This window comes from Protopterus annectens, chromosome 3.part1 (assembly GCF_019279795.1).
Source record: "Protopterus annectens isolate FY-2018-M chromosome 3.part1, PAN1.0, whole genome shotgun sequence".
Classification (NCBI taxonomy): domain Eukaryota; kingdom Metazoa; phylum Chordata; order Ceratodontiformes; family Protopteridae; genus Protopterus; species Protopterus annectens.
This window is the reverse complement of record NC_056732.1, coordinates 1,467,401,264-1,467,427,593: the sequence shown is the minus strand read 5'-3', so window position 1 is coordinate 1,467,427,593 and position 26,330 is coordinate 1,467,401,264. Positions and strand designations below refer to the sequence as shown.

The window sequence follows — 26,330 nt, the reverse complement described above, 5'->3', positions numbered from 1 at the left end:
GTTTAACGTTTTGGGGTTTTCAATCAAAAAGGTTTTCAATTGTGTGTTTTTTTTGGTGTTTTTTGGGGTTTTTGGTGTTGTTTTTTAAAAAAGGGGTTTTTAAGTGTTTTAAAATTTCCAGCCCATTTGGTTGTGTGTTGTCCTTTGGGAAAAAATGCTGTAACCTAATATTCTCCGTAGCGTGTGCTGCAACGGCATATTGCTGTAGTGTGATAAACTAGTTAGGTAGGGGTTCCGTTCCAAGAGAGGTCAAGAGTGTGTGTCTGCCTGAGACAAGAACAATGCTTTTTAGAGTATGCACACTCTTTTCAATTCACATGACCACCTTTGGCAATCCTGCTGATGTCACCCACCTAGAAATACACCTCTAGGACTGCTGTATCCCAGTATTCTCTGTAGCGTGTGCTGTAACTGCGTATTGCTGTAGTGTGATAAACTAATTAGGTAAGGGTTCTTTTCCAAGAAAGACCAACTGTGTGTGTCTGTCTGCCTGAGAAAATAACAATGCCTTTGAGAGTATGCACACTCTTTACAATTCACATTAGCACCTTTGGCAATCCTGCTGATGTCACCCACCTAGACATACACCTCTGGGACTACTGTAACCCAGTAATCTCCATAGTGTGTGCTGTAACTGCGTAATGCTGTAGTGTGATACACTAGTTAGGTAGGGGTTCTATTCTAAGACATGGCAGGTGTGTGTGTGTGTGTGTGTGTGTGTGTGTGTGTGTGTGTGTGTGTGTGTGTGTGTGTGTGTGTGTGTGTGTGTGTGTGTGTGTGTGTTTGACTGTCAGAAACTGTGTGGAGGTGGCTGTGAGTGCCTAACCACTGGACATGTTGGGGAGTGGATTTTGTAGTTTTCCTATATGGTGCCAATCTTATATGTCACAATGCCCTCCTCACGAGGAGTACAGATGTCAGTCAGCCAATGACTATGTTGGCAAGCCATACCCCTACATCTGGCAAAAGGCCTGGTGAACAAAGCATGCAACCCTACTAGTACCCGGAATATGTCCTGAACCCATGTGTCATACACAAACACACTTGCCTAGAATATTCCGCTATGTTGCTAGTACCCTGCACATTGATGACAGATAGTAGGCATGGTGTGATTGCAGTGGGCTGCAGAGGGCATGGCACCCTGTACAGCAGTACAATAGGCACATCATTGCGGACAATGTGCCTTCACTATGTTCCCCACTGGATGCCTGCAACATATGTGGTGCCATCAAATGTGATCCACAGAGGCATACAATGCCTTACATATGTGCCCTGTATGGACCGATGCCACTGACACCAGGGAATACCTGTATCATGCTATCAATGCAGGTGCAGGGGTCAACCTGCTAACTGTAAGCAGGTCCTGCCACACCAGGCCAGTATTGCCATATCAGAGGATAACAGTCTGTGTACACAACATGTGCCAGCCAAACCAGGTACACCTGTATATGTCACTGTACATTATTGTGGGACATGCATATCCCAGGCAATGTCCATGTCAAGGACTATCAAACACAGACATGGCATGCATTGCAAAGCTATGGCCATACGCAATGGTAATCAGGATGTCAGGACAGTTCATACAATATCCATCTGTGTGGGACATTGCAGACACTACACCCCTGTACCACACTGCACACCATTGTCCGGTGGTGTGATGCCAAGGATTACCCCTCACCCAGCCTTGTACAGCCATCTTGCACAGCCAACCACTATACACCCATGAAGCAATGCACACATGCATTTCAGTACTGGCACCTTGTGTCTGCGTGTGGAGTATGATGCTCCCAACCACAGTCACTCCCAGTATAACTCCCATTGGCATACCGACAGATGTCAAACACATTCACATGCCCTAGCCCATAGAACCTCCGGATATCCCCTGTGGTGCATGTAGTACCTGTGCATTACTGCAGTGTGGCAAACTAAGTAGTTTGGAAGTGTATTTGTGGGCCTGGCAAAGAGTGTCAATGTGAGTCCATTAGAGAGTGTGGTTGTGTTGACAATGACATGTGTTCATGTGGACAGCCATGTGTGCTACACCTAATGTATGTCTACTATATCTCTGTTGCAGATGTCGCTCACCAGCACACATATATGTTCATACAGCACACCAACATGTCAGCTTTGTGGCACATGGAGTAACTGCATGCACTTGTAATAGTAATGACTAGTCAATCAGGGGTTTTAACCTCTGTACTGGTAGGTGTGTGACAGACTTTGCTTAGGTTTTAGTCTCCAAGCCCTTCTCTGTTGTACTTTGCCTCTGTCTGTCCTTCCCACACACTCTTTGGTGGATGTGGAGATGTACACCTGCTCAGCAGCAGCTTGTGTTTTGTAAGTGATGGTCATGATCAGGTGATGGCCTCTGCACCTATTTCACTCATCCTCTAGCTGATTGCATGTCGAACAGCTGTGATGATGTTCCCATAGCCAATCGTATGAAAAACACAACACAATATCTAAGAACATCATGTTGGTGTTTGCCCATGACAGTCGCTGTGAGTGGTACCTGGATCTGGTGTTTGGTAAACGGCATTACAGATGATATCAGAATGTTCCTCAAACAACATACACAGTGGGAAATAGCCTAAAGACAGGAGGGTGATTTGCCCGACATGACTACAGCATGTTAGTGTAGCTATGTTTCATTGGGACTACTGCCTATTTAACAAGTTATGTGTGGTAATGGCTATTCTGCATGTTTTAAAACTGACAAGACAGTGCACTGTTTGTGAGGAACACCCATCTGTGGACTGGTCAGTGTGTGGAACCATTTGTTTCCTGTGTTACTCACTGAACACACATCTGTGAACTGCAGGAGCATAATGTGAGGATTGCAGTCAGTACATGGTGATAGTGATGAGTTACTGCCATTGCATCCCTGACTGGACATATGTCACATGAAACAGTGGTATGACAGACACTGTCTGGGGTTCTCAGTGACTTGCCAATAATAGGCTACTGTTCATAGCTGCAGTCACAAGTCTTCTACACTTTATAGAGATGTCATGCAGTATATATATATATGCATGTGTTGTGTTCCCTCTACAAATGTATACCATCTGTTGTGTTGGGTTGATAGTCATATCTATGCATGCTGTTATAAGTAATCCTGAATGCTGTTGACTATTACTAAGCCATATCTGTGTTTAAACTGCAACACCATAGGCTGTATGGGTTTGGAGGTCCCGGCAGAACTTCCTGTCCCACTTCAGCTGGCCATGGCACCGGGCACCACCATATCTGGGGCCCAGCCTTGGACCTCCACCTCTGTTGGCTCTGCACCACCTTATGGTGGTACCGCCACTGAGGATGGGGCTTGTCCCCCTGGGAGCAGGTCCAGACAGGAACATGTCCGCTGTCATACAGTCCCGGACGTGATGCGTAGGGGGCTCAATAAGGGGTTTTGAGGCCAGATACGCCAGCTCAAGGGCAGAGTGTCACATTTACAGGGTGAGACTGCCCCTCCTAGACAGCCCCCAGCACTGCCACCTTTGCAGCTGTTTTGGTGCAGTGGTGGCTGCCCATGGCTGGGGACCTTCGTCCCACTGTTTCCATCTGGGAGCTCATGGGCTTGTGACTGCTGAACACCCCTCCCCATCTGAGGTGGATCCCCCCACATGTGTCATATACCGACCCTGTATGCTGTCTTGTCTGTCATCCTACCCTACCTATCCTCTATGAGCATACTTAGTCTCCTTCTCCCAGATCTCACTCTCACCCTATGGAACAAAAGGCCAATCGGTTCCTAGAACAACATTTGCCCCATATATAGCTGTCCATTTCACACACGTGTCCACTGGACACATGTAACCCTTTTAATATACATCACAACATACTCCAGTTGTCCTCATCCCTGTCTCTCAGGCACACGATCCTAGTATGCACATGACTCCTAAATGTTCCAGGTACAAGTGAGGTGGACGACCCCATTGTGCAAACAACACTACCGGTCCCTCTATGGTTACCCCATTTACCTTTATCATGATGTTGATGTCGCACACAGCACCTTGCAAGAGTACTGTTCTCACATAATGATTGGACAGTAACTGTTGCATTAATGTAAATAACATGCACAGAGTGATGTATATGGCCAATGTACAAATGTTTGCGTGTATGAATGACACATGTCTGTCTGAGGGAGTCTTGATATTACATAGGACAGCACCACTACATAATACAGGCGTTGCTAGTGTTTCCCTTTACAGTCCTTTGTAATGCTTTGTTGTCACATGGGATGTTCCTGATATATCTATATATATATATATATATATATATATATATATATATATATATATATGTATGTATCTATATCTAGACATAAACACTCACACATACATCTACATGATGGAATACATTTCCTATACTGTTGAATGACTGTGCTGGATGAGATGTTTGTGATAAGGTCCAATGTCTGTATATTTTCCATGGCTTAGTGGTAAATCACAATAGCTGTGTGTGCAGGGTCCTGGTTTCGAGCCTTGCAGTGGCCATTTATTTTGTTGCTTGGCAGAATAAGGCCATTGGATACGTAGTGATTAAGGCACATTAAAACAGTTGTGAGCGGGTGTGCATGGGTTTGCACGGAGCTAAGCAATGCTAACCTCCGGTTACAGTTTCTTACACTTAGTTAGCCTCTACATTGCTTTACCAGTGTAATACTCGCATACTGGCGGCCAAACAGGCTTACACCCGCTTGCTCCCGCACTTGCAAATGCAATGCATTTGGTGTTTGCATCTGCCACTTACACCTCTGGGTGGGAGTGAGGACTATGATATTACCTTGTGATGCCTCTTACATTGGATTACATGCCTACAGTATCAGGAATGGCTGCCCATTAGGCGACAGCATGCCGTTCAACTGTACGGAATCTGAGGCCTGTCCAGAGTTTGATTCATATTATTGGTGAGTTCCTCTTACAATCTGCACCCATCTGGCTAATACATGTGAACTGACACTCTTCGATACAAAAACCCACATCCTTCAGCCTAGTCATGCTACTGCATACCTAATACTCTATCATCTTTCTAAGGTTGTCAGTGGAATATGTGCTTTCTGTCCCTATCAGACCACTCATACGATTGGGGAAAAATACAAACTGAATCAGGGACATGGCATAACAACATCAGGGACACATTTAAATTATTGGTGCTATTAACCTGACACATTGACAGACTCAGAGCATATGAATTCATACAGATTTTCTGTGGTAAATGATGTTTATATCTCTTAATTGTTGTCGTTATCCATTACGTGTAATTCACCACCTTTCCTCCAAATGTCTCTAGTTTTAGGAGGGATTAAGTGGGACAGAGTTAGAAAGTGAGTCGAAATCAGGGATGTCTCTGGAAATCGGGGACAGTTCAGAGGTATAGTCCCTATTTGTTCCCCCAATGGTTTATGTCCTGTCCAGTGGATTTGCTCTTAGGGGTTGAGAGGTATGGATGTCAGCTATGCCCATTTCGGAATATTATTACATCCCCAGGGCAGTCCTAATATGACTGCCCCAGCCAACACCTGCACGCCTAGGCCCGTAATTGCATACCCATACTTCCCCCACCTGCCACTCAACTACAGCACTCATCCTTACTGTGGGTGCAGGAGGGGTATAAACACACCACTACACACTGCCAACTCTCCCTATGTCGGGACACATGTCGTACATTGTGTCGACCCATGGGTTATCAGACTTGCACAGCCTACTGGTCCATGTACATCTACAGCCTGGTTTGATAAGTCATTGCCAGGACTGCCTTCGATGATCATTAATTTTTGTAGTCCCACAAGGGACATCGATGTCTATGTTTCAAGATTAGACCTAGCAGGTCTCTGCCACTGGTAGTATCCTGCTGGTGGTCTGGGAAGCAGTGGTGTGTTTACCTTTATTGTGTGTCTGTATGTCTCAGCGGCCTAGCTTGGGGGGTGGGGGATTGATGCTACGTGTTACACGTTTTTTTATTGGACCCCCTCACCCCCATATGCACGGCCTGTGAACATATGTAACTCGTAACTGCTATATCATATCCTAGCTATATACATGTGTATATTTACAGTTACATATATATATATATATATATATATATATATATATATATATATATATATATATATATATACATTACTATATACAGATATATCTGTATATGTATGCATACATGTATATTTATATTTTGCTGTATATATCTATCTATATGTATATATATATATATATATATATATATATATATATATATATATATAAAACAACATATGGGTCTATGGGTGTCTGCATATGTATATATTTATATGTGGGTATGTATCTGTATTCTGTCTCTGTATGTATACATTTGTACTACGGAGAGGGAGAGGCTTATCTCAATGTTGCTATGGGTAGATATACACACACATACATCTACATATATGCATCTACATCTGGTTATTTCGTTCCTTGCCATATAGATTACACTTTGCTGCAGTGGGACTCGTAGTGGGTGTGGTTGGGCGATGCCTCTGCCCAATGAACACATACGCTTACATCCCTAGGGCTGTCCATATAGGCCCACATCAGCCAACACCTGCACACCTAGACCCATAAGTAGCTACCCATAGTTCCCCCACTGCACCTCCTCAACAGCACCCATCCTTACTCTGGGTACTGGTCTGTTCTGGACACACCACTACACGCTGCCCACTCTCCACTTCATGGGACCCATTTCATACAATTGTCTCGGCCCACGGGTCATCAGGCTTACCCACCCATGTATTCTGAGTATGTATACACCCCAGCCAGAATGTTCGGTCTATCACCTTGTTTTGGTCTTGCCAATTTTTGAGGTGTCTCGCAAGGGAAGCTCCTGTCTGTGTTCCAAAATTAGAATTCACGGGTGCACTATGTACCCCCCCCCGGTTGTATCCTGCCTGTGGTCTGGGGAGTAGTGGACTCTTTACAATGTTTGTGTGTATGTTTTCCGTGTCCGGCTGGGGGCAGGGGGGGTGGAAGGTCATGCTATGTGTTTCATGTTTCTTGCTTGGGCTCCTTACTTCCATTGGCATAGCCTGTGAACATATGTCATTCTTGTGTGCTTTTTCCTATCATAGCTGTATATCTGTGTATATCTACGCGCGCGCACACAAACATACACACACACACACACACACACACACACACACACACACACACACACACACACACACACACACACACACATATATATATATTCACACATATATATATATATATATTCACACATATATATATATATATATATATATATATATATATATATATATATATATATATATATGAATAAGGCACTAATAAGGAGGTTCAAGCATATATATATATATATATGTGTAAGTGCATATTGTGCAGGGTATGCATTGCTTTACAGACACACACAAATATATATATATAAATATATATAAAAAAATATATTTATATATATATATTTGTGTGTGTGTCTGTAAAGCAATGCATACCCTGCACAAATGCACTTACACATGCTTACTGGTGTTTATATATGCTTGAACCTGCTTATTAGTGCCTTATTCATTATGACACTGACACTTCACTCCAGTTAACTTTTAATTGATATTTTGCAGGTTATACAGCAGACAGATGTCGCAATATGTTCATGTACAGATTATCCATGGGAAATGGTATGTGATGCAGTGGGAGTCGGTACGGGAATGTCTGTCTGTTAGGTGGTTGCTCTAACTAATACACTATTGCTGTGCTGCTTCATTTGCATATATACCCATATACCTATGGCTCCTGGTTCCCCAAACACACACCCCAACGCCTCCCTAAAACTGCAGTCATCCATTCTTCAGTTGGATTCGTGGTGTATCCACACCACTACACATTGGCCACTCCACGTATCCTCAGAACTCCCAAACGTTTAGTCCACAAACATTGGTGACATGAGTGACCAAAAGAATACTATTCGCAATTTTTGGGTTGTCCCACATGGGGCACGCATGTGTTTATGTCAAGATTAGACTCTATACTTCATTACATCCTTATTCCTGTTAACATGACACTACAATAAATTAATAAGTATGACTATGTGGTAACGTACACGTTACACATGAGAGCCTAATTATGTACGCGTTCATCGTATTTCTTTTACAAATAGACCGGTTTAGTAATTGGCGTTGCCATAGCAGGCAGATCACAGGAATGATTCCATGTGTGGGAAAGTCCTCACATTTGATTTTTTTCAGCACAGCACTGACTTCGGACATTGTACACACTTCTGCGTTTTAGCAGTTTCGTCCCATCACTCTTCTGCACAACCTATTATTCTATCTACTGTCAAGGTTTGTAAGGGCACATTCATGTTATTAATGTCTGCAAATGGAATGAATGTGTTACAGAGAATGTACTTCTACATATTGATGTCTGCATATGTGTGTATGCATATATACTTATAACGAACTCACTGACCTCCACGGGGCAGTCAAATTAGAACCAGCCCATCCAACCCTGGCACGCCTGGCTCCATAATTTCATATCCATAGTTCCTCCGCCCCACTTGTGTTTGACATACACGCATACCATCCATTGTCCACTTATTGCAGCCATGACACACCTCCACACATTGCCCTCTCCCGAGTGTTAGGGGCCCTACACCTATGTTGTCCCAACTCATGTATTCTCAGGCTCTCCCACCATTTAGTCCTTGAACATACCTGCCTTTGCTTGTGTAATGGTCGGATGGCCAAATAGTCTATCACTTTTTGAGTAGTCCCACCAGGGACTACCCTCTGTGTGTAAAGTAGACTTAGCAAATTAACAATATTACTTCCACTGGTAATATCCTGCGTGTGGTGTGAGTAGCAGTGCTTTGCTCATTCCTGCCCAGCTTGATATGACATATGCTGACAGCGCTATATAATACTGGGGTTGCTGTTGATTCCCTTCTCATTCCTTTTGTATGCTTTATTGTTACGTAGTTCTTTCTTCATATATATATATATATATATATATATATATATATATATATATATATATATATATATATATATATATATATATATATATATATATATTATATATCTGTATGTACTTATATACATTTCCTATGCTGGGCACTGCTTAGACCCGTGCAAGTGCACTCAGACTTGCTTACTGGTACTTATATGTGTTTACTGCTACTTATTTGTGCTTACACCTGCTTACTAGTACGTTATTCATTATGACAGTGCCACTTTGCTTGAATGATATTTAAGTTTAATGTCTCATGCCATACTCTTATGTTGGTTTTACGGCAAAACAACATTCATTCCACGTGGAAAATGATATGTACTATTGTTGGGCTCGAACCGTGAATGCCTGTTTGTTAGGCAGATACTCTAAACACTACACTACTGACATTTACGTTGATTCTGCATGTTTTTCTCTATTTGAATGAATATGATGTGTAAGCTACGCTTGGTGGAGGGCAACAACGTGCAAACATGCTGCGCTTTGCTTACACCTTCGATAGTGCAGCAATTCAAATGTATAATAGGGACACAGGGAATTTAATTGTGAAAGTTCTAGGGACAGGGCTCAACATTCCACTATGTGCTTGTGTGTTTACTACTTAGATTTTATTTCACTGTTTGTGGACACTCTTGTATGCTTAGCATGCATTTCGGTATCCACGGACACTGAATTACTGACTTGCTATTAGGGGCGGGCTCTACTCGTAGGCATAGTAGGTTCTGCAAGTGTCGGGGCATGTTTACACCTCCGTAGAGCACTTGTACATGCCCCCTGCACTCGCACACATTTCCTGTGCACGTCGAGGTTGCAACGGCGTGCCCTCATACATATTCATATGGTGCTGCTGCGCCATCTGTAGTGATGACGCTTGGCGCAAGGCTAAAACCGTCCTTGCACCGAGCTTCTTTAATCCCAGGGAGTGATTTACATATGTCTGTAAAACATTACCTATAATCAAACACAAATTATCTCTTTAGAGGAGCAGTTTCTTACTTACATTGTGATTTCACTGCTACATTGTCACATATTCTAATTTTCAGTATGAGCTGTACTTCCTGCAAGAACTTGTGTTTCAAGGAAGGAAGTAACTCCTGCTGATGCATTTAGTATGTAAATACAGTATCCTATATATTCATGCAGGTAGTGAGGCATTATGGGTTCAGACTTTCATAATATCATGGCAGGGGATTTTAGGTCTGAGAAAAAGAAAAACTCAAAACCATCCTTCTCAACAAAATAAAATATAAAAGCAAGACAATTTTGTATCAAAACTGCATAATTTTGTAAGGTATTATATCCAGCTCCTGCATAATGTGGTATTGTATATGGTAAGGCATTATATATTTGGTTATTACTGTTAACTACTGAGGTATTTGATGGTGCTAAGCTGTAACCTGTTCAGAACTCCTATATGTTTTGAAAGCTAGCTAATGTTCTAACTTACAAACTGCTTGTTTTTTTATCATGTTTTATGAAGGTAGAACTTTAATTGTTGAATATCTGACAGGCATCCTGCTAACTGTTTTGCAGACGTCATTCATGTTCTGATTACATTTGTAAGCATTCCTACGGCATGCTACTGTACTTAGAAGACTTACAGGCTGGACTTTATAATTGTTTTTATAGAAGGCTAAGTGAACGCAGTTCATGCTACTGTTAGTTCATACTGAATAGCATAGCTCTAGAATTATTGTCCTAAAACAGCCATACTTTGCTTTGTGCATTATATCCTGTGTGTATTCACTGAAGTATACAGCTTTTATCACTGGATTTAGAGGCTGTATGTTACTGCTGTTAGTCTGTGGTTTTACAGAGCTGATACTGTATGCACTATAATTAATTTTAATTATAATGTATGCAATATAATTAATTTTACTCTCCAGCTCTATTTCTTGCATGCTCTCCATTTCACATTATTGTAACCTTTGCACTAATTCTGCCTTATTTACCTATATTTTTTAGTTTGCACAGGTTTCTTTCCTGAGTCTCCCCCCCCCCCCCCACACACCTGGGATTCACTGCATAAAGCAATTTCTAGCTTCTCTACTGAAGCTGGCTACCTTAACTAAGTAAAACCTCTGGGATGCAAGAACCTAACTCCCTCCAGCTTTTCAATTGTAATAGGTGAAATACAATTTAGGTTTTGTAAATTGTTGAGGCTTAATGGTGTATGCACAACAACAGTGAAGGGATCTAGCCAATTGCCAGTAGATTGGGCTATACTACTTTAAATCATCCTTACACTCACACAGTTTTCCAGTCCCAAGCATTTACTTTTTAATGTGATAAAGTAATTTTGCTCCTTCCTTATTGACTACATTTACTAGTTTACCCCTAGGATCCAATTAAAATTAGCCTAAAAATTGGTGTAAAATTAAAAAAGAATAAAATAAATTAAAGTACAGCCAAAAACATTGCTTACATACAATCATATAAACCAAACCAAAAGTCCAAGGTAACTCTCAGAGTCAGTGTTAGCCCCGTTCGGCTTGCCCTTGCTGTGCTCGGCTCGCTCTGCTCCCCTCCCTGCCCCCAAATTCCTCCCACCCCCCCACTAATGCTAAATTTAAACCAGACTTTGCCACTCCCTTGCCACTCCCCTCCTGCTAAGTACCAATCAGCACCTCACACATCATTGAGCAACCCTGCCCCCTTAACCCATTTCCTTCTCTCTCATTCTTCCACACCCTGTTAGCACAGTCAGCCATCAAATTTGGCCCGCCCCCTATCAAAATGCAAACAAGCAAAAAAACACTAATTACCCAAATGCCTATACTGTTTCTATTTTACCATCTCACTGCATACAAACAAACACTTGACCATGGTATTCACTACCCAAATGGTCAAACAGACACCCACAACTTCACACATAACACCAAACACTTTACCTTCCCCAGCACACAGAATATACCACCCTCTATAAAATACCACCCCTGTACAGCCACAAAACATAATCCTAAAGACAAAGACTATATAAAGCTTATAAACAAACTCCTAAAGCTCAGAATATCCTGTCACTATAACCTTAAAACACATGGAGACATTCATCCCAACCCTGGCCCACCTACACCCAATAACCTCCACTCCCCTACCACAACCTCCACAGTCAAGCTACCCATGAATACTCCTACTAGTTCCCTTCTAGGATTTCACCTAAATATTAGAAGTATTAACAATAAGATTCCCAACCTACATGCCCTCCTAGCAACTCACTCCCCAGACATTATGTGTCTTACGGAAACCTGGCTAAAACCCAGTACTACTGACAATGAGATACTACCTCCAGGATTCAATATTCACTGGTTTGACTGTGCTACAAGGAAAGAAGGTGGGATAGCAGTCCTTTACAAAAATACTCTAACCGTTAATAGAGACATAATTCAACCTCCCCAATTCAATAACGCGGAGCTCCTCATAACCAAGCTACAGATTAACCAAAACAAACACTTGAACATCGTCTGTGCATACATTCCACCAGGCAACAACCTAAATACCCTAGAAGATCTGGTTATCTGGTTACTGGTTATCCACTACCTATCCCCAAGAAGCCATAGTTCTTGGTGATTTTAACACCGACTGGCACCCTTGCTCCTCCAACCCCTCTTACTCATATAAACTTATCTGGGTTTAAACAGACCATAACCTCTCCCTCTAGGATACACAAACCAACCAACAAGGAAAGTATCCTAGACTGGATCCTAGTTAATAACCAACCCCAACTGTACACAACTGGTACTTTCCCTGATGACCTCAGTGACCATTGTCTAACCTATATCATAAAACATAAGGCATGAAACCCTCACCAGCCCAAATATAAAACATTTCGAAACAAGAAAAACTTTAATGCTGCTATATTCCAAAATGAATTAAAAGCAGTTGACTGGTCAAAACTAAAACATCTAACATTAGAGGAGGCCATAGATCACTTTAACACTAAATTCCTAAGTATCCTTGATTCCCATGCTCCAGCACGTACAATAAAAACTAGATCAAATACAGCACCATGGCTCACAAAAGATACCAAAGCTAAAATCAAAACTAGAAACAGAGCCTGGGCCAGCTGGAGTACAACCAAAGCCCCACTTGACCATCTAAAATATCGTCAACTCAGGAATGATACAAAAAAAATCTATTTTACTGGATAAAAAAAGCTTCTACCAAAATCTCCTACAAAAACACCACAACAACCCTCAAAAGTTCTGGGCAGGCTTAAATCAACTACTTTGCCCAGGTCACTCCACCACCCCAACCCAGGCTAACTACACCCATAGTTCCCCAGAGACCATAGCTAGCGCCTTTAATAACTTTTTTTTCACTTAAACAATCCAATCCCTAGCAAATCAACTAACCCCCTCTAACTTAAACCACATGCCTAATCTACCTAATAATCACTCGGAATTTGGCTTCCAACCAATATCCACTAGTTTTATCAAAACGCTTCTTAAAAAACTAAAACCTACCACCCTCGCTGCTGATCTCCTCCCTGCAGAGTACCTGCAAATAGCTGCAGATGCCATTGCATATCCCATATCTATTCTCATCAACAGAACATTATCCGAAAATGCTATCCCCTCCCTCTGGAAAATATCTCACGTCATCCCACTCCATAAAGGTGGTAGCTCCTCAGACATATCCAACTATAGACCCATTGCCATTCTTTCCCCACTAGCCAAAATAATGGAGAAATGTGTACACAAGCAACTAATGCAATACCTTTCACAAAATAACTTACTATCTGACTCCTAGCATGGTTTCAGGCCATACCACAGCACCACTTCAGCCCTCCTTTCCTTTACTACTGCCATAAACCAAAACAGGAATGACAATAGGCTAACATCTGCCCTCTTTCTTGACCTATCAAAAGCCTTTGACATGGTCAACCAAGAACTTCTCATTCTTTCACTAAAATCTATTTCCCTCAACAAGCCTGCTATCCAGTGGTTCCAGTCCTACCTGACTGGCAGACAGCAGGCGGTACTATGGCAGGGCAAACCCTCCAGCCAGTTACCTCTCACACTTGGTGTCCCTCAAGGAGCCATACTAGGTCCACTACTCTTCTCTATTTTCATCAACAACCTCCATACTGCTATCCCTAAAGCCACCTGCATTCAATACGCAGATGATTCCACTCTCATCTGCTCAGCCACATCCCCATCCGACTTGCAAATCTTAACCCAAAATACATTTAACACTATCAAGAACTGGCTCACCAACCAACGCCTACTTCTGAACCCCAATAAAACTAAACTTCTACTCTTCTCTCCAACTAGTAGATCCACCACACTTTCATTCTCTGTCACATCTAACAATGGCACCACTATTTCCCCAGATAATCACACCAAACTGCTAGGGGTTATCATAGGCAATAATCTCAAATTTGACCCACAGGTCAACAAAACCATACAGACCATCAATAAATAGCTTGGATCACTGTATAAAAACAAGACATTTTTAACCCCACTGGCTAGGACTGCAATCACCCGATCACACCTACTCTCTACTCTTTTATATGCCTCACCTGTACTCTCAAACCTCAACAAATCTGAACTACGTAAGCTGTCCCATAGCTGCAATCATATTGCCAGATTCGCCACTGGTTCCATCTATAGAACCCACCACTGCCAGAACCTTAAACAACTAGAGTGGCTAGAACTGCCCAGCTTAATTCAATTCAATCAACTCTTGATAGCGCACAAACTTTCGTACTATTCTGAGGATACCCCCTCACTTAAAAATATTATTAAGCCATATAGCAACCTAAGATCCCTACTGTCAGCTGATAAACTACTGGTCCAAACCCACAAAGCCAATAACTCTGCTGGTGAATCCCTGTTTGTCAACTTCATTGGCAAAACCTGGAATTTGTTGCCAAACTATATAACCCTACAATCCTCCAAAAGTCTCTTAAAAAAAAAACTCAAACAGTATCTCAAAGTGAATTGGCTATGCCCATGTACCAACCCTGATTAAGTTATAAACTAAAAGCATATTCTGCAATTGTCATAACTTGTGACTACACCACCAAGCTCTGCTTCCAATCTGATGTCTCTTACTTTTAATTGTCTGTCCATGAGAACTGTGAGTCCCTACTAGGGAACACTACTAACCCATTGTGTATAATCACTTTGTTTTTATAATTGTTTGCTAACTCCTGTGTAATCTATGTAAGTTTGTCTATGTGGAGCTTTTCTCCCTGGGCCTCCACTGAAAATGGACATGTATCCAGTCGGACTATCCCAGTAAACAAATGTAAAATAAAATAAAATAATAAAATAATATCCAGCTCCTGCATAATGTGGTGTTGGATATGGTAAGACATTATATCCAGCTCCTGCATAATGTGGTGTTGTATATGGTAAGACATTATATCCAGCTCCTGTATAATGTGATGTTGGATATAGTAAGGCATTATATCCAGCACCTGCATAATGTGGTGTTGTATATCGTAAGGTATTACATACAGCTCCTGCATAATGTGATGTTGTATATGGTAAGGTGTTATATCCAGCTCCTGCATAATATGGTATTGCGTATGGTAAGCTGTTATATCCAGCTCCTGCATGATGTGGTGTTGTATATAGTAAGGTGTTATAGCCAGCTCATGCATAATGTGGTGTTGTATATGGTAAGGTGTTATATCCAGCTTCTGCATAATGTGGTGTATATGGTAAGGTGTTACAATGTGGTGTTGTATATGGTATGGCATTATCTCGCGTTCCTCCATAATGTAATATTGTATATGGTAAGGCATTATATCCAGCTCCTGTATAATGTAGTGTTATATATGGTAAGGCATTATATCCAGCTCCTGCATAATGTGGTGTTGGATATGGTAAGGCATTATATCCAGCTCCTGCATAATGTGGTGTCGTATATGGTAAGGTGTTATATCCAGCTCCTGCATAATGTGGTGTTGTATATGGTAAGGAGGTTATATCCAGCTCCTGCATAATGTGGTGTTGTATATGGTAAGGTGTTATATCCAGCTCCTGCATAATGTAGTGTTGTATATGGTAAGGCATTATATCCAGCTTCTGCATAATGTGGTGTTGTATATGGTAAGGCATTATATCCAGCTCCTACATAATGTGGTGTTGTATATGGTAAGGTGTTATATCCATCTCCTGCATAATGTGGTGTTGCATATGGTAAGGAGGTTATATCTGTCTCCTGCATAATGTGGTGTTGTATATGGTAAGGTGTTATATCTAGCTCCTGCATAATGTGGTGTTTTATATGATAAGATGTTATATCCAGCTCCTGCATAATGTGGTGTTGTATATGGTAAGGCATTATATCCAGCTCCTGCATAATGTGGTGTTGTATATGGTAAGGTGTTATATCCATCTCCTGCATAATGTTGTGTTGTATATGGTAAGGAGATTATATCTGTCTCCTGCATAATCTGGTGCTGTATATGGCAAGGTGTTATATCTAGCTCCTGCATAATGTGGTGTTTTATATGATAAGATGTTATATCCAGCTCCTGCATAATGTGGTGTTGTATATGGTAAGGAGGTTATATCTGTCTCCTGCATAATGTGGTGTTGTGTATGGTAAGGTATTATATCTAGCTCCTGCATAATGCGGTGTTTTATATGATAAGATGTTATATCCAGCTCCTGCATAATGTGGTGTTGTATATGGTAAGGTGTTATATCCAGCTCCTGCATAATGTGGTGTTGTATATGGTAAGGAGGTTATATCCAGCTCCTGCATTATGTGGTGTTGTATATGGTAAGGTGCTATATCCAGCTCCTGCATAATGTAGTGTTGTATATGGTAAGGCATTATATCCAGCTCCTGCATAATGTGGTGTTGTAAATGGTAAGGCATTATATCCCACACCTGCATAATGTGGTGTTGTATATGGTAAGGTGTTATATCCATCTCCTGCATAATGTGGTGTTGTATATGGTAAGGAGGTTATATCTGTCTCCTGCATAATGTGGTGTTGTATATGGTAAGGTGTTATATCTAGCTCCTGCATAATGTGGTGTTTTATATGGTAAGGTGTTATATCCAGCTCCTGCATAATGTGGTGTTGTATATGGTAAGGCATTATATCCAGCTCCTGCATAATGTGGTATTGTATATGTTAAGGCGTTATATCCATCTCCTGCATAATGCTGTGTTGTATATGGTAAGGAGATTATATATGTCTCCTGCATAATCTGGTGCTGTATATGGCAAGGTGTTATATCTAACTCCTGCATAATGTGGTGTTTTATATGATAAGATGTTATCTCCAGCTCCTGCATAATGTTATGTTGTATATGATGAGGTGGTTATATCCAGCTCCAAAGGTTTGTTACTTAAACTTGCTGGAGAACATGGCCAGTGCACTTGAAACATGCAGCTAGACAGGGGCATCTGATCAAACTATTCCTGGTAAATAAGTGGAGATAGATAGATAGATAGATAGATAGATAGATAGATAGATAGATAGATAGATAGACAGATAGATAGATAGATAGACAGACAGTCAGGTATGGATATAGATAGATAGATACCAAAGACATACAGTACGTGAGTTGTTGAACCTCCAAATTGCTCATTGCTGTGCATTGTGTTTGTGTATACCTCTCAGCTGTCCAGATTTTTCACAGAATATCTAAATTTACCTCATACTTTTGGTCTGATCCTCATAACATTTGTGGTTTTCTGGCAAATCATTGAAGATTGAAGTCACTACATAATGACATACATTTTAGTTTAAGATTTCATATCCTTCAAAAAATGGATGCTAACACAAGACCTGTTTTTCTATCAACTTTCTAAGTTTACAGGAGCAATATTTAAAATTTGTCAATGATTTCATTGTCCACCTCATACATACTTATATATATGTGTGTTTGTGTGTGTGCGTGCGTGTGTGTGTGTGTGTGTGTGTGTGTGCGCGCGCACACACACACACACACACACACACACAGAGACACACACGCACGCACACAGACATATCTATATTGGTTTTGTATGTATATATGTGTGTGTACATTTGTGTATGTGCTTGTGTGTCTGTATGTGGGTGCATGTATATGTTTAAACATGTTTATGTATGGGTATGTGGGTGTATTTGTGTCCTGTGAAACACTGTCATCCTGCTTAGGATTAGTGTCTCCGCCTTGTATCCACTCATTGCTAGGACAGACTATTGGAATTCCATGATCCTAAACTGGTCGAATGAGATATCAGAGAGTGAATGAATGAGTGTTCAAAAAGGAATGGAATACAGATTTGCAAGTCCATAAAAATGGAGTAAAGTGCTAAGTAAATATTCTTTTTTTTTCTGTTTTATATGGTTGTAGCTTAAATTAGTGTTAATACTCTATTGGCATCTATTTTTTAACTGTAAAAAGCCAAGCATACTTTGTGTATAATCACTGTTCTTTTTTTCAGCTTGTGGAGGCAATATATTTGTAAGCAGCTTAGATCCAGCAATATATGTAACATCTCCCAACTACCCAAATAAATACCCCAAAAATGCAGACTGTATCTGGATTGTTACAGTTCCAAATGGAGAAGCTGTACAGCTGGACTTTGAAGATGAGTTCTGTATAGAACCACACAGCAGGTATGTAGAACCAAAGTAATATGTTTGTACCATATTTCGCACAAACGAAAATTCAGTGCATATTTGTGCAGTCCAGACCAGTACACCCTTATAAATGCTAATGAGAAAAGCTAATTAATAACATTTAACCAGCATTACAAACCCCAAACTACACCATCTCACTAGTGATCCTACTTATCCAACTCCATCCACTAAACTTCATTACACAGAACACTACTTTGTTGTTTTTGGCCCTAAGCTGTGGCGATCTGTGCACCTGATCTTACTAAAACTAGAGACTACAAACAATTCAAACAATATCTAACTGAACAATGTAAATGCTCATGTCAGAACACCAGTGATGTCATCTAACTGTCATGGTTGTACCATCCCAGAAAACCTTGGCTGCTTAATCTATTAACCTCTCCAACATGTAACCTCATACCCACTCCTTTCCCATCTGCCATCTCCATGCCCTACTATATATCCAACATCCCCTTCTCCTGTTACTAGCTCTTATACTGCATCTCAGTATTCTAAAGTTTCTACTCTCTTCACTGCTAAAATTTCCTTCGTATTTGTATACACCATGTCAATTCTTTTGGCTGGACCACATTTATCATATCTGTAACACCAATATTATACACTGTATATTTCTGATCCTACTTCTTTTAATCTTTGTGAAAGTTTTTGTAAGATTGAGGCTTTTCACACAAAAGTACTTGTTAGACATAAGGTAGAATCAATACAGTAGAATAAACTGTGCATAGACCAGAAAATATAAAGCCAGGCCTGTATCTTCATTTTATACATATAGTTACAATAAAAGCAGTTTCAGTAGAAAGGAAAGTTTTGTGAGATAACTTTCAGGTTAAGCATGAGATATTCAGGAATAACAGTTCTCAAGGAAAATCTATGTGTTTTTCTCAAGCAAATGTTATGTGCCTTCTCAATGAAATGTGCAGCCTTTGCATAGATGGAGAACAGACCTTTAGGCAGCTGAAATAATAAATATTGTTTGGATGATATAAGGCCTGGGAATCAAGGTTGAAAAGATGGGTACAGCTACCAGAGAAATACTACTGAACAAGAAGTAATATAATATGTATGTTTAAAAATAGAGCTCTCATTAAGTTTCGGTACAAGACTTGTTCGGATACTTTCATACCTTCAATTAGTTGATATATTATGCTGCTATATATCAGTTACTTTGGCATTCATATGTATTGTCATTATACTCTTCTGCTCACTATATTACTAAGAAATAAACTAGAATTCATCAGCAAGCTGGTAAAACAGAACTCTGATTTTTACAGCTCTATACATCTATGTTTTGTTATGTCACAATACTATATAATTTATTACACCATTAATCTTACATTACTCTTGTTACTATGTATGTAACTCAGGCTAAGACTGCAAATGGTCAAATCTGAGCAGCACTCTACCTTGGTAAACAAATTAAATACATAAGTAAATATTGGCTCCAGTTACATTCAGTAATCCTCTCCATTTCCCACAGGATCCTTATTTTTCTCTTTATCCTTTCCTTCTATTCCTGTATTCTTCTTCCCCTTGGTTCCTCCCTAAGATATAAGTAAATCCTCCATTCCTGCATGGAGAGCTCTACAGCCCTTGCAATTCTTCAAAGCAATAAAATCTGTCCTGTCATTTCTTGCATCTTTTCTCTACCTTTACTCTTTTTATCATACTTCTGGTCTTTTACCTTTTCTTGTCCTTGTTATTTTACTCTGCTCTTTGCTCCAACTTTCCCATATAGTATTATGACCACTTGATTTTCATATTATGCGCCACCCCCAGTTCCTTCCAGTCTTGCAGATAGTCTTTCTAAAGTTCCTATTATTTACTTATTTGTTTGCCTTTTACTTTTCCTTTAAAAAGTCCCACTACCTTTTCCCTTCATTGGACTATCTTATCCACTGAAGCACATTAAATGTAAATACGTAACATATGGCAGGAATGATAAACTCCAATCCCTTTTCACCATCGGCTTTACCTTATACTTCTCCCTTTTACACCTACAGTATAATTCTCTGTGCTTTGCTGAAATTGTTAAAATACCTTTTTACTGTGCGAAGTCTGGAAGATGCCTTAAGATGTGGAAGGTTATGAAGGCAACCATCAGCTTTACCACATGCATCTTACCTGGGCCTTGGAATATTACCCCCCACCATCCCTAACAGCTGCTGAACCTTTCCCAACCTTCCTTATTTTCCTTTCAAAAGTATCCTGTAATGATCATTCCATGTACAGCCTGTGTAGTTCTTAGTATACCAAGCCTATTCATTTTAGAATGGCAGTTAGCACAGAGGAGTAAAGCTTTGGGCTGTAAATGTAGTCAAATGTGCATGATTTGATTCATTTCACCTAGGTTTGCATACTGTGTAAGTCTAAGAAAGTCAGTTAACCAGACAGTGTTCATTGGTCACCTCTAAAAAGGAACAGCTGTGTCCAGTGGGCTTATCTGGTTAGGAAATATACAGAAATAACAATAAAAATAAATTAAATATTTTCCTTTTTTCTCACCATCCTCCTTTACCCTTCCCTCCTCAGTCATCACTACCACTTTCTTCTTCTCATTTTACTGTAGTCCCAATTCTTTCCTAAAAATCATACCTATGTCCCTAGCCATTAACATAAATAATTAGCAACCATTCAGAACTATAATCTGCCTCCCCCTCCATGACATCAGCTTGTTTCTCATCTCTATAGCTATCATTTCCTTGAGGAGTAAAAACAATTTAGGGATAACAGCTACACTTGCTTGGTATCCATTTCTACTCTAGGCTCTGCCAAAACTCTGTACTGTTATTTGTTATGCCTATGTGTTTTAAGCACACCTCTATACTTCCAATCTCAGAGATTTGTACATTGCTTTCATCCATGTCCATAAGCTTCCAATTTTCCTTTTTTCTATACAATCTTCTGCATGATGAAACAGTAAACTGAATCAAATGCTTTGCTTATACAAAACAAGACACACTTTGAATTCACTTGCCAGCTATCTCCTTCCGGTTTCCAGTTCAAGAAGCTAACTAATGTCAGCCAGCTGAATATACTCTGATGCCTCTTCAAAAACCTTCCTTTGCTTTTTTCTACCAGTTTCAACATTACTCTATCTATCCAATCTGCTGGTAACATAGTCATGATCTTAATGGTAAAGTTTATTAAAAAATGTGCTTTTAAACAATCATGTGCTCATTGAGAGCTAACCAGAAGGCCTCTCAAAAGAGCACTGATATTTTGGCCAGGTGAACTGACTTTTTTGTTTGCCAGGTATGACAGTTCACTATGAATTTATGGCTTCATCTTGCTGCTCTCCCAAATCTCTGAGATTATCACAAAGTAAGAGAATTAAAATAGACATGAGAAATTTCAGCTGATAACACCGTCACTGCTGACTATTACATGAAATTGGTTGTCTTGAAATCCTTTTATTTAGCACAACTAATTGCCAAAAGAATTTCATCAAGATCTAAAGAAGTAGCCATTTTCTTATGATCAGCATTGATCAGGTAAGTTATTTAGTACAGCACTCCCTGCAGGATGTATGTCAGTAAACGTATCAATCAATTAGAACAATCCTAAAGATTCTTCATCAAAAAGCTCACAGGCTGTGGCCAAGATGTTGAGCAGTTAACAGCAGTGTTTTAGCTATGCCTCATGTTAACATCTCTGACAGGATTTTTACAAAAAAAAAAAAAAAAAAAAAAATAGAACATTTCAAAACTTGATGAATTTTTAGTTGAACATCTGCTGAAAGATTTACTAAAAAAAAACACGTTTGCAACTCTTAATTGCTTTTTCCTGTGAAGAAAACTAGAAAGAACTAATTGTCTCAGAATGAGCCACTCAGCCCAGTGTACATGAATGAGCTATCTATAAAGATTGATAAATTAGTAAGCAAAATGGAGAATTTTAAACAGGAATGTAAAAAAACAAGTTGAAGTGCTGAATGAATATCTTAAACAACAATCATCACAAATATCAAGTACAGAAGAGGCAATTTCTGATTTTGATACAAGATTACTTAAAAATGAGAATAACACATCTTCTGAAACAAAACAACTTATTCCAGGATAAAATAGAAGATTTAGAGAACAGATCTAAAAGGAGTAGCATCAGGATTTACAGGATTCCTGATCAAAAAGAGGGAGACAGTATGATTCAATTCCTTAATACCTGGCTGCCTAAAACTTTCAACCTGCCTGAAGCTTTTTCCTTTGGCATTGAAAGGGCATATAGATCACTGTCATCTTAAAAAAAAATACCTTTACCAAGGTCAGTGATCATAATATTTTTCTGAAGTCAAGATAAAGATTCAGTCTTGAAAGCTGCATGGACTAATTATCCAGTTAAAATTAAAGGAAATACTATACAATTTGATAATGACTATTCTACATCAGTGATGCCCAAGAGAAAAGCATGTGTACCACTTATTAAAAGCTTAAAGAAAAGCAATATTAAAGCACATATCTTTTTTCCAGCAAAGGTATGGATTTGCCTTCCCAAAGGAAAGAAATTTTTAACACCTTGGAAGATGCAGTGGACTTATACAGAAAAATACTAGAAAGAAAAACAGAAGAAATGAACTGCAATTTATCAACTTCTTTGAAGAGAAATGCACCAAGAGCTGGTTGGTTAATAAAAGCCATGGCAGTAAAAAAATGAAGGACAAATGAAAATCAATGTATTTCATGGTTATGATGTCCTATTAATTTAAATAAGCGCTTGAATAATTATGAACAGGTGCTGTACATTACTTTTTACAATGTAAATCCTCTTTCATTTTCTTTCTTTCTTTCTCGCCCTACTTCAAATGATTACTAGTTCCATTTTTAAAATGTTAGAGTTTGATTCTTTTAGCTATATATGAAATTAAAACCATTTATTTCCACTTTGAATTTAAAAGGTTAAACGAGTCATTGTATTAAAAGTTAATCATTATTATGATGCAACTTAGGTGGCACACTTTCTGATATATTGGCATAGCTGAGTAATGTAGTGTAATACCGATAGTATACTTGACATGCAATAGCACCCAAGAAAGTTACACTATGCTATAAGCAACATATGAAAAAAGTTATGTATTCAACATAACTTTCCATCTGTGTTGTCCATTTTCATTCCTCTTCACCATATGGGTTCAGATCTGAGCCATCAGATCTGAGATGGCCGTTACAATAGCTGTGTTAACCAAAAAACTCTCAAGCTTCTTCCTTCCCTATAATGCACCCTTCCTAAGTACCATAGATCACGTTTGCTAATAGAAGTAAAACAAAATATCAGAAAGGTCCAGGGAGACTATATCTGGAGCTCAGCACAAGGGAGGTGCCAACCTAAGAACACTCGCTCTTCTAGGAATTCAAAGGTTGGGGCTGGAGGGTGGGGGGTTGAGGAAGAATGAAAATGGATGGAATGTTATAGTGAGTGCATAACTTCTTTAGCTGATGTAAACTTTCATTCGATCCTCTACCTAAGGGATAGAGTCCCCAGCTACCTTAGATCCTGGGTGGACTCAAGGAAAGATGATCCTCAGCACCACTGAACCAAATGATACTCTACCCCTGCAGACCAGATCCAATTTGTAATGAGAAACAAAGGTATGAAGTAGCCCAAATTGCTGCTGCACAAATGTCATCCATGGAAGCTCTAGACTGGAAGATGGAGGAAGTTGCCATTACCCTGGTAGAATGAGCTTGTAAATGTTTTGTTAAGGGAATACCCACTCGATCACTCGATCATAAATGAAAGAAATACAACTGGTGAGCCATTTAGACAAGGTTACTTTGTTGACTGGTTTACCCAATTTAATATTTGAGAAAGAAACACAATTGGTCAGATTTCCTGATATCTTTGGTTCTATGAAGATAAAAATGCAATTGTCTTTGAACATCTAATAAATACTTAAAACCACTGCTAAACCATAAGACAAGCTTTAAAGCAACTCTTTAGCATTAGTATAACTTTATTTCATGCATTTGTCAAGAGCAATAGACTTCTTCAGAAATAAATTACACAAAAGATACTTAAGCTTAAATTGTTTGTGTTTGTGTCTTTCAGCTTTTTCCCGGTTAGGGGTTGCCACAGCAGAACTCCAGTCCGCTAATGATTGGTAGTTGATTTTTACGTGCCGAGTTACCAGCCCTGATGCACAACCTTCAACGAAGGTACGCCCATTCACACATGTCTCCACGCAAGAAGACACTATAGCTGAGAATCGAACCGGACAGCGTCTTAGTGTGAGGTGACAACGCTACCGCAGCACCACCACCGCGGGTATACTTAAGCTTAAATACTTAAAATAAAATCTTGTTAACCAGTCACATAAAACATACAATTAAAAACACATCTAATGTTAATTGCCACTTTTACTTAAAATAAAATCTTGTTAACCAGTCACATAAAACATACAATTAAAAACACATCCAATGTTAATTGCCACTTTGTTTAACCCATTAGCATCTAAACTGGGTCTATATTATATTCTCGAAAGCCGACAATGTCGAATCTGACATTGTCGACATGAGAATATCGAACACTCAGAATCTTGAGCGTGTAAACGGAAATCTCCGTAAGGGGAGATTTCCATTTACTGCAATGTAGTGCAGTCTCGGAGTTGGTATATTTAAGTAGCGGGGGTGTGGAAGTGCAGGGGGGCTTGCCCCCCTGCTTAAACATGTTAGGGTACTTTTTTCTTTTTTTTTTGTCTTTTTATTAGGTCATTGTTTGAAGACATCGACCATATGGTGTCGACCATATGTTGTTCGATGTTTTCAAACGTCGATCTTATAATGTAGATCCTCTAAACTCCTATAGCCAACCTACAGTCCTTCAGAAAGCATTTAATATTTATGGTGTCATTTAAACCTGGTGATTTATCTGCCTCTAATCTTACTTACCATTCAGTTTCTCTTTGCACCACCTGATTTTTGTAATTTCCTTCCCTTAAATCATAAGATATGTGTTCTACCACTGCAAAGAGAAACTTGTTATAATTACTGCACCTAATGGTATGTTTATATAGGGCGTTATTTTCATTCTTTGTTTTAATATCATAAAGATGTTCTTTTATCCTGGTGCCCAACTTCCAAGTGCTCATTCCTATATAGTAACTTGGACAGCTTAAACACAAAACTATGTATACTATCCTTTTAGTCTGGCAAGTATATCTTCCAGGTATTTCTATAGTGTACTGTAAGTGTTCTAACATCACATAGGCCCCTTCATATATAAACATATAAGCAGTACAACTATTGCACTTAAAAGTGCATTTATTTTTGCTGGTATGTACAGCCTCCACTTTAGCATGGTCATATTGTAACATTTGTTTAATGTTACTGTTCTTTTTGTAAACAAAAAAAGGCTCTTTACCTAGGATGTCAACTAGGTCTCTAGTCCCTTCTATAATTTTCCAGTTGTTAGATATAATGTTTCTGATGTCATTACTATCTATAGACATTTCTATGGCATATCTAGCCCTAGTTGTTTCCTCTGTAGAATGTCCTTTGTCTTTCAGCTGAAACCCTTTAATTAAGAATGGTTCAAATTGTTCATATGTCTTGGAAATAATTTCCTGAGCATTTTTATTTAACATGTCTACTCTATGGCCTCTTTCTTTAAACAAGACAGTAATGAAATTTACATCTTCCAAGCAGTCATTGTCTTCACCTGTTACCCTAGAGGTTCTTATAAACTGACCTCTGGGTATATTTTTCTAAAGTTAGGATGATTACTTCTATGGTGAAGATAACTGTTGGAAAAGGTACTCTAACAATGGG

General features: G+C 39.5%; 1 protein-coding gene across 1 annotated transcript in view; it reads left to right on the top strand.

Moving 5' to 3' along the window:
- Positions 1-26,330, top strand: part of LOC122797794 (cubilin-like) — a 2,156,354-nt gene that overhangs the window by 1,127,717 nt on the left and 1,002,307 nt on the right. Inside the window, 1 exon segment of the mRNA XM_044066315.1 lies at positions 18,375-18,549. Within this exon segment, the coding sequence (XP_043922250.1) occupies positions 18,375-18,549 (175 nt within the window).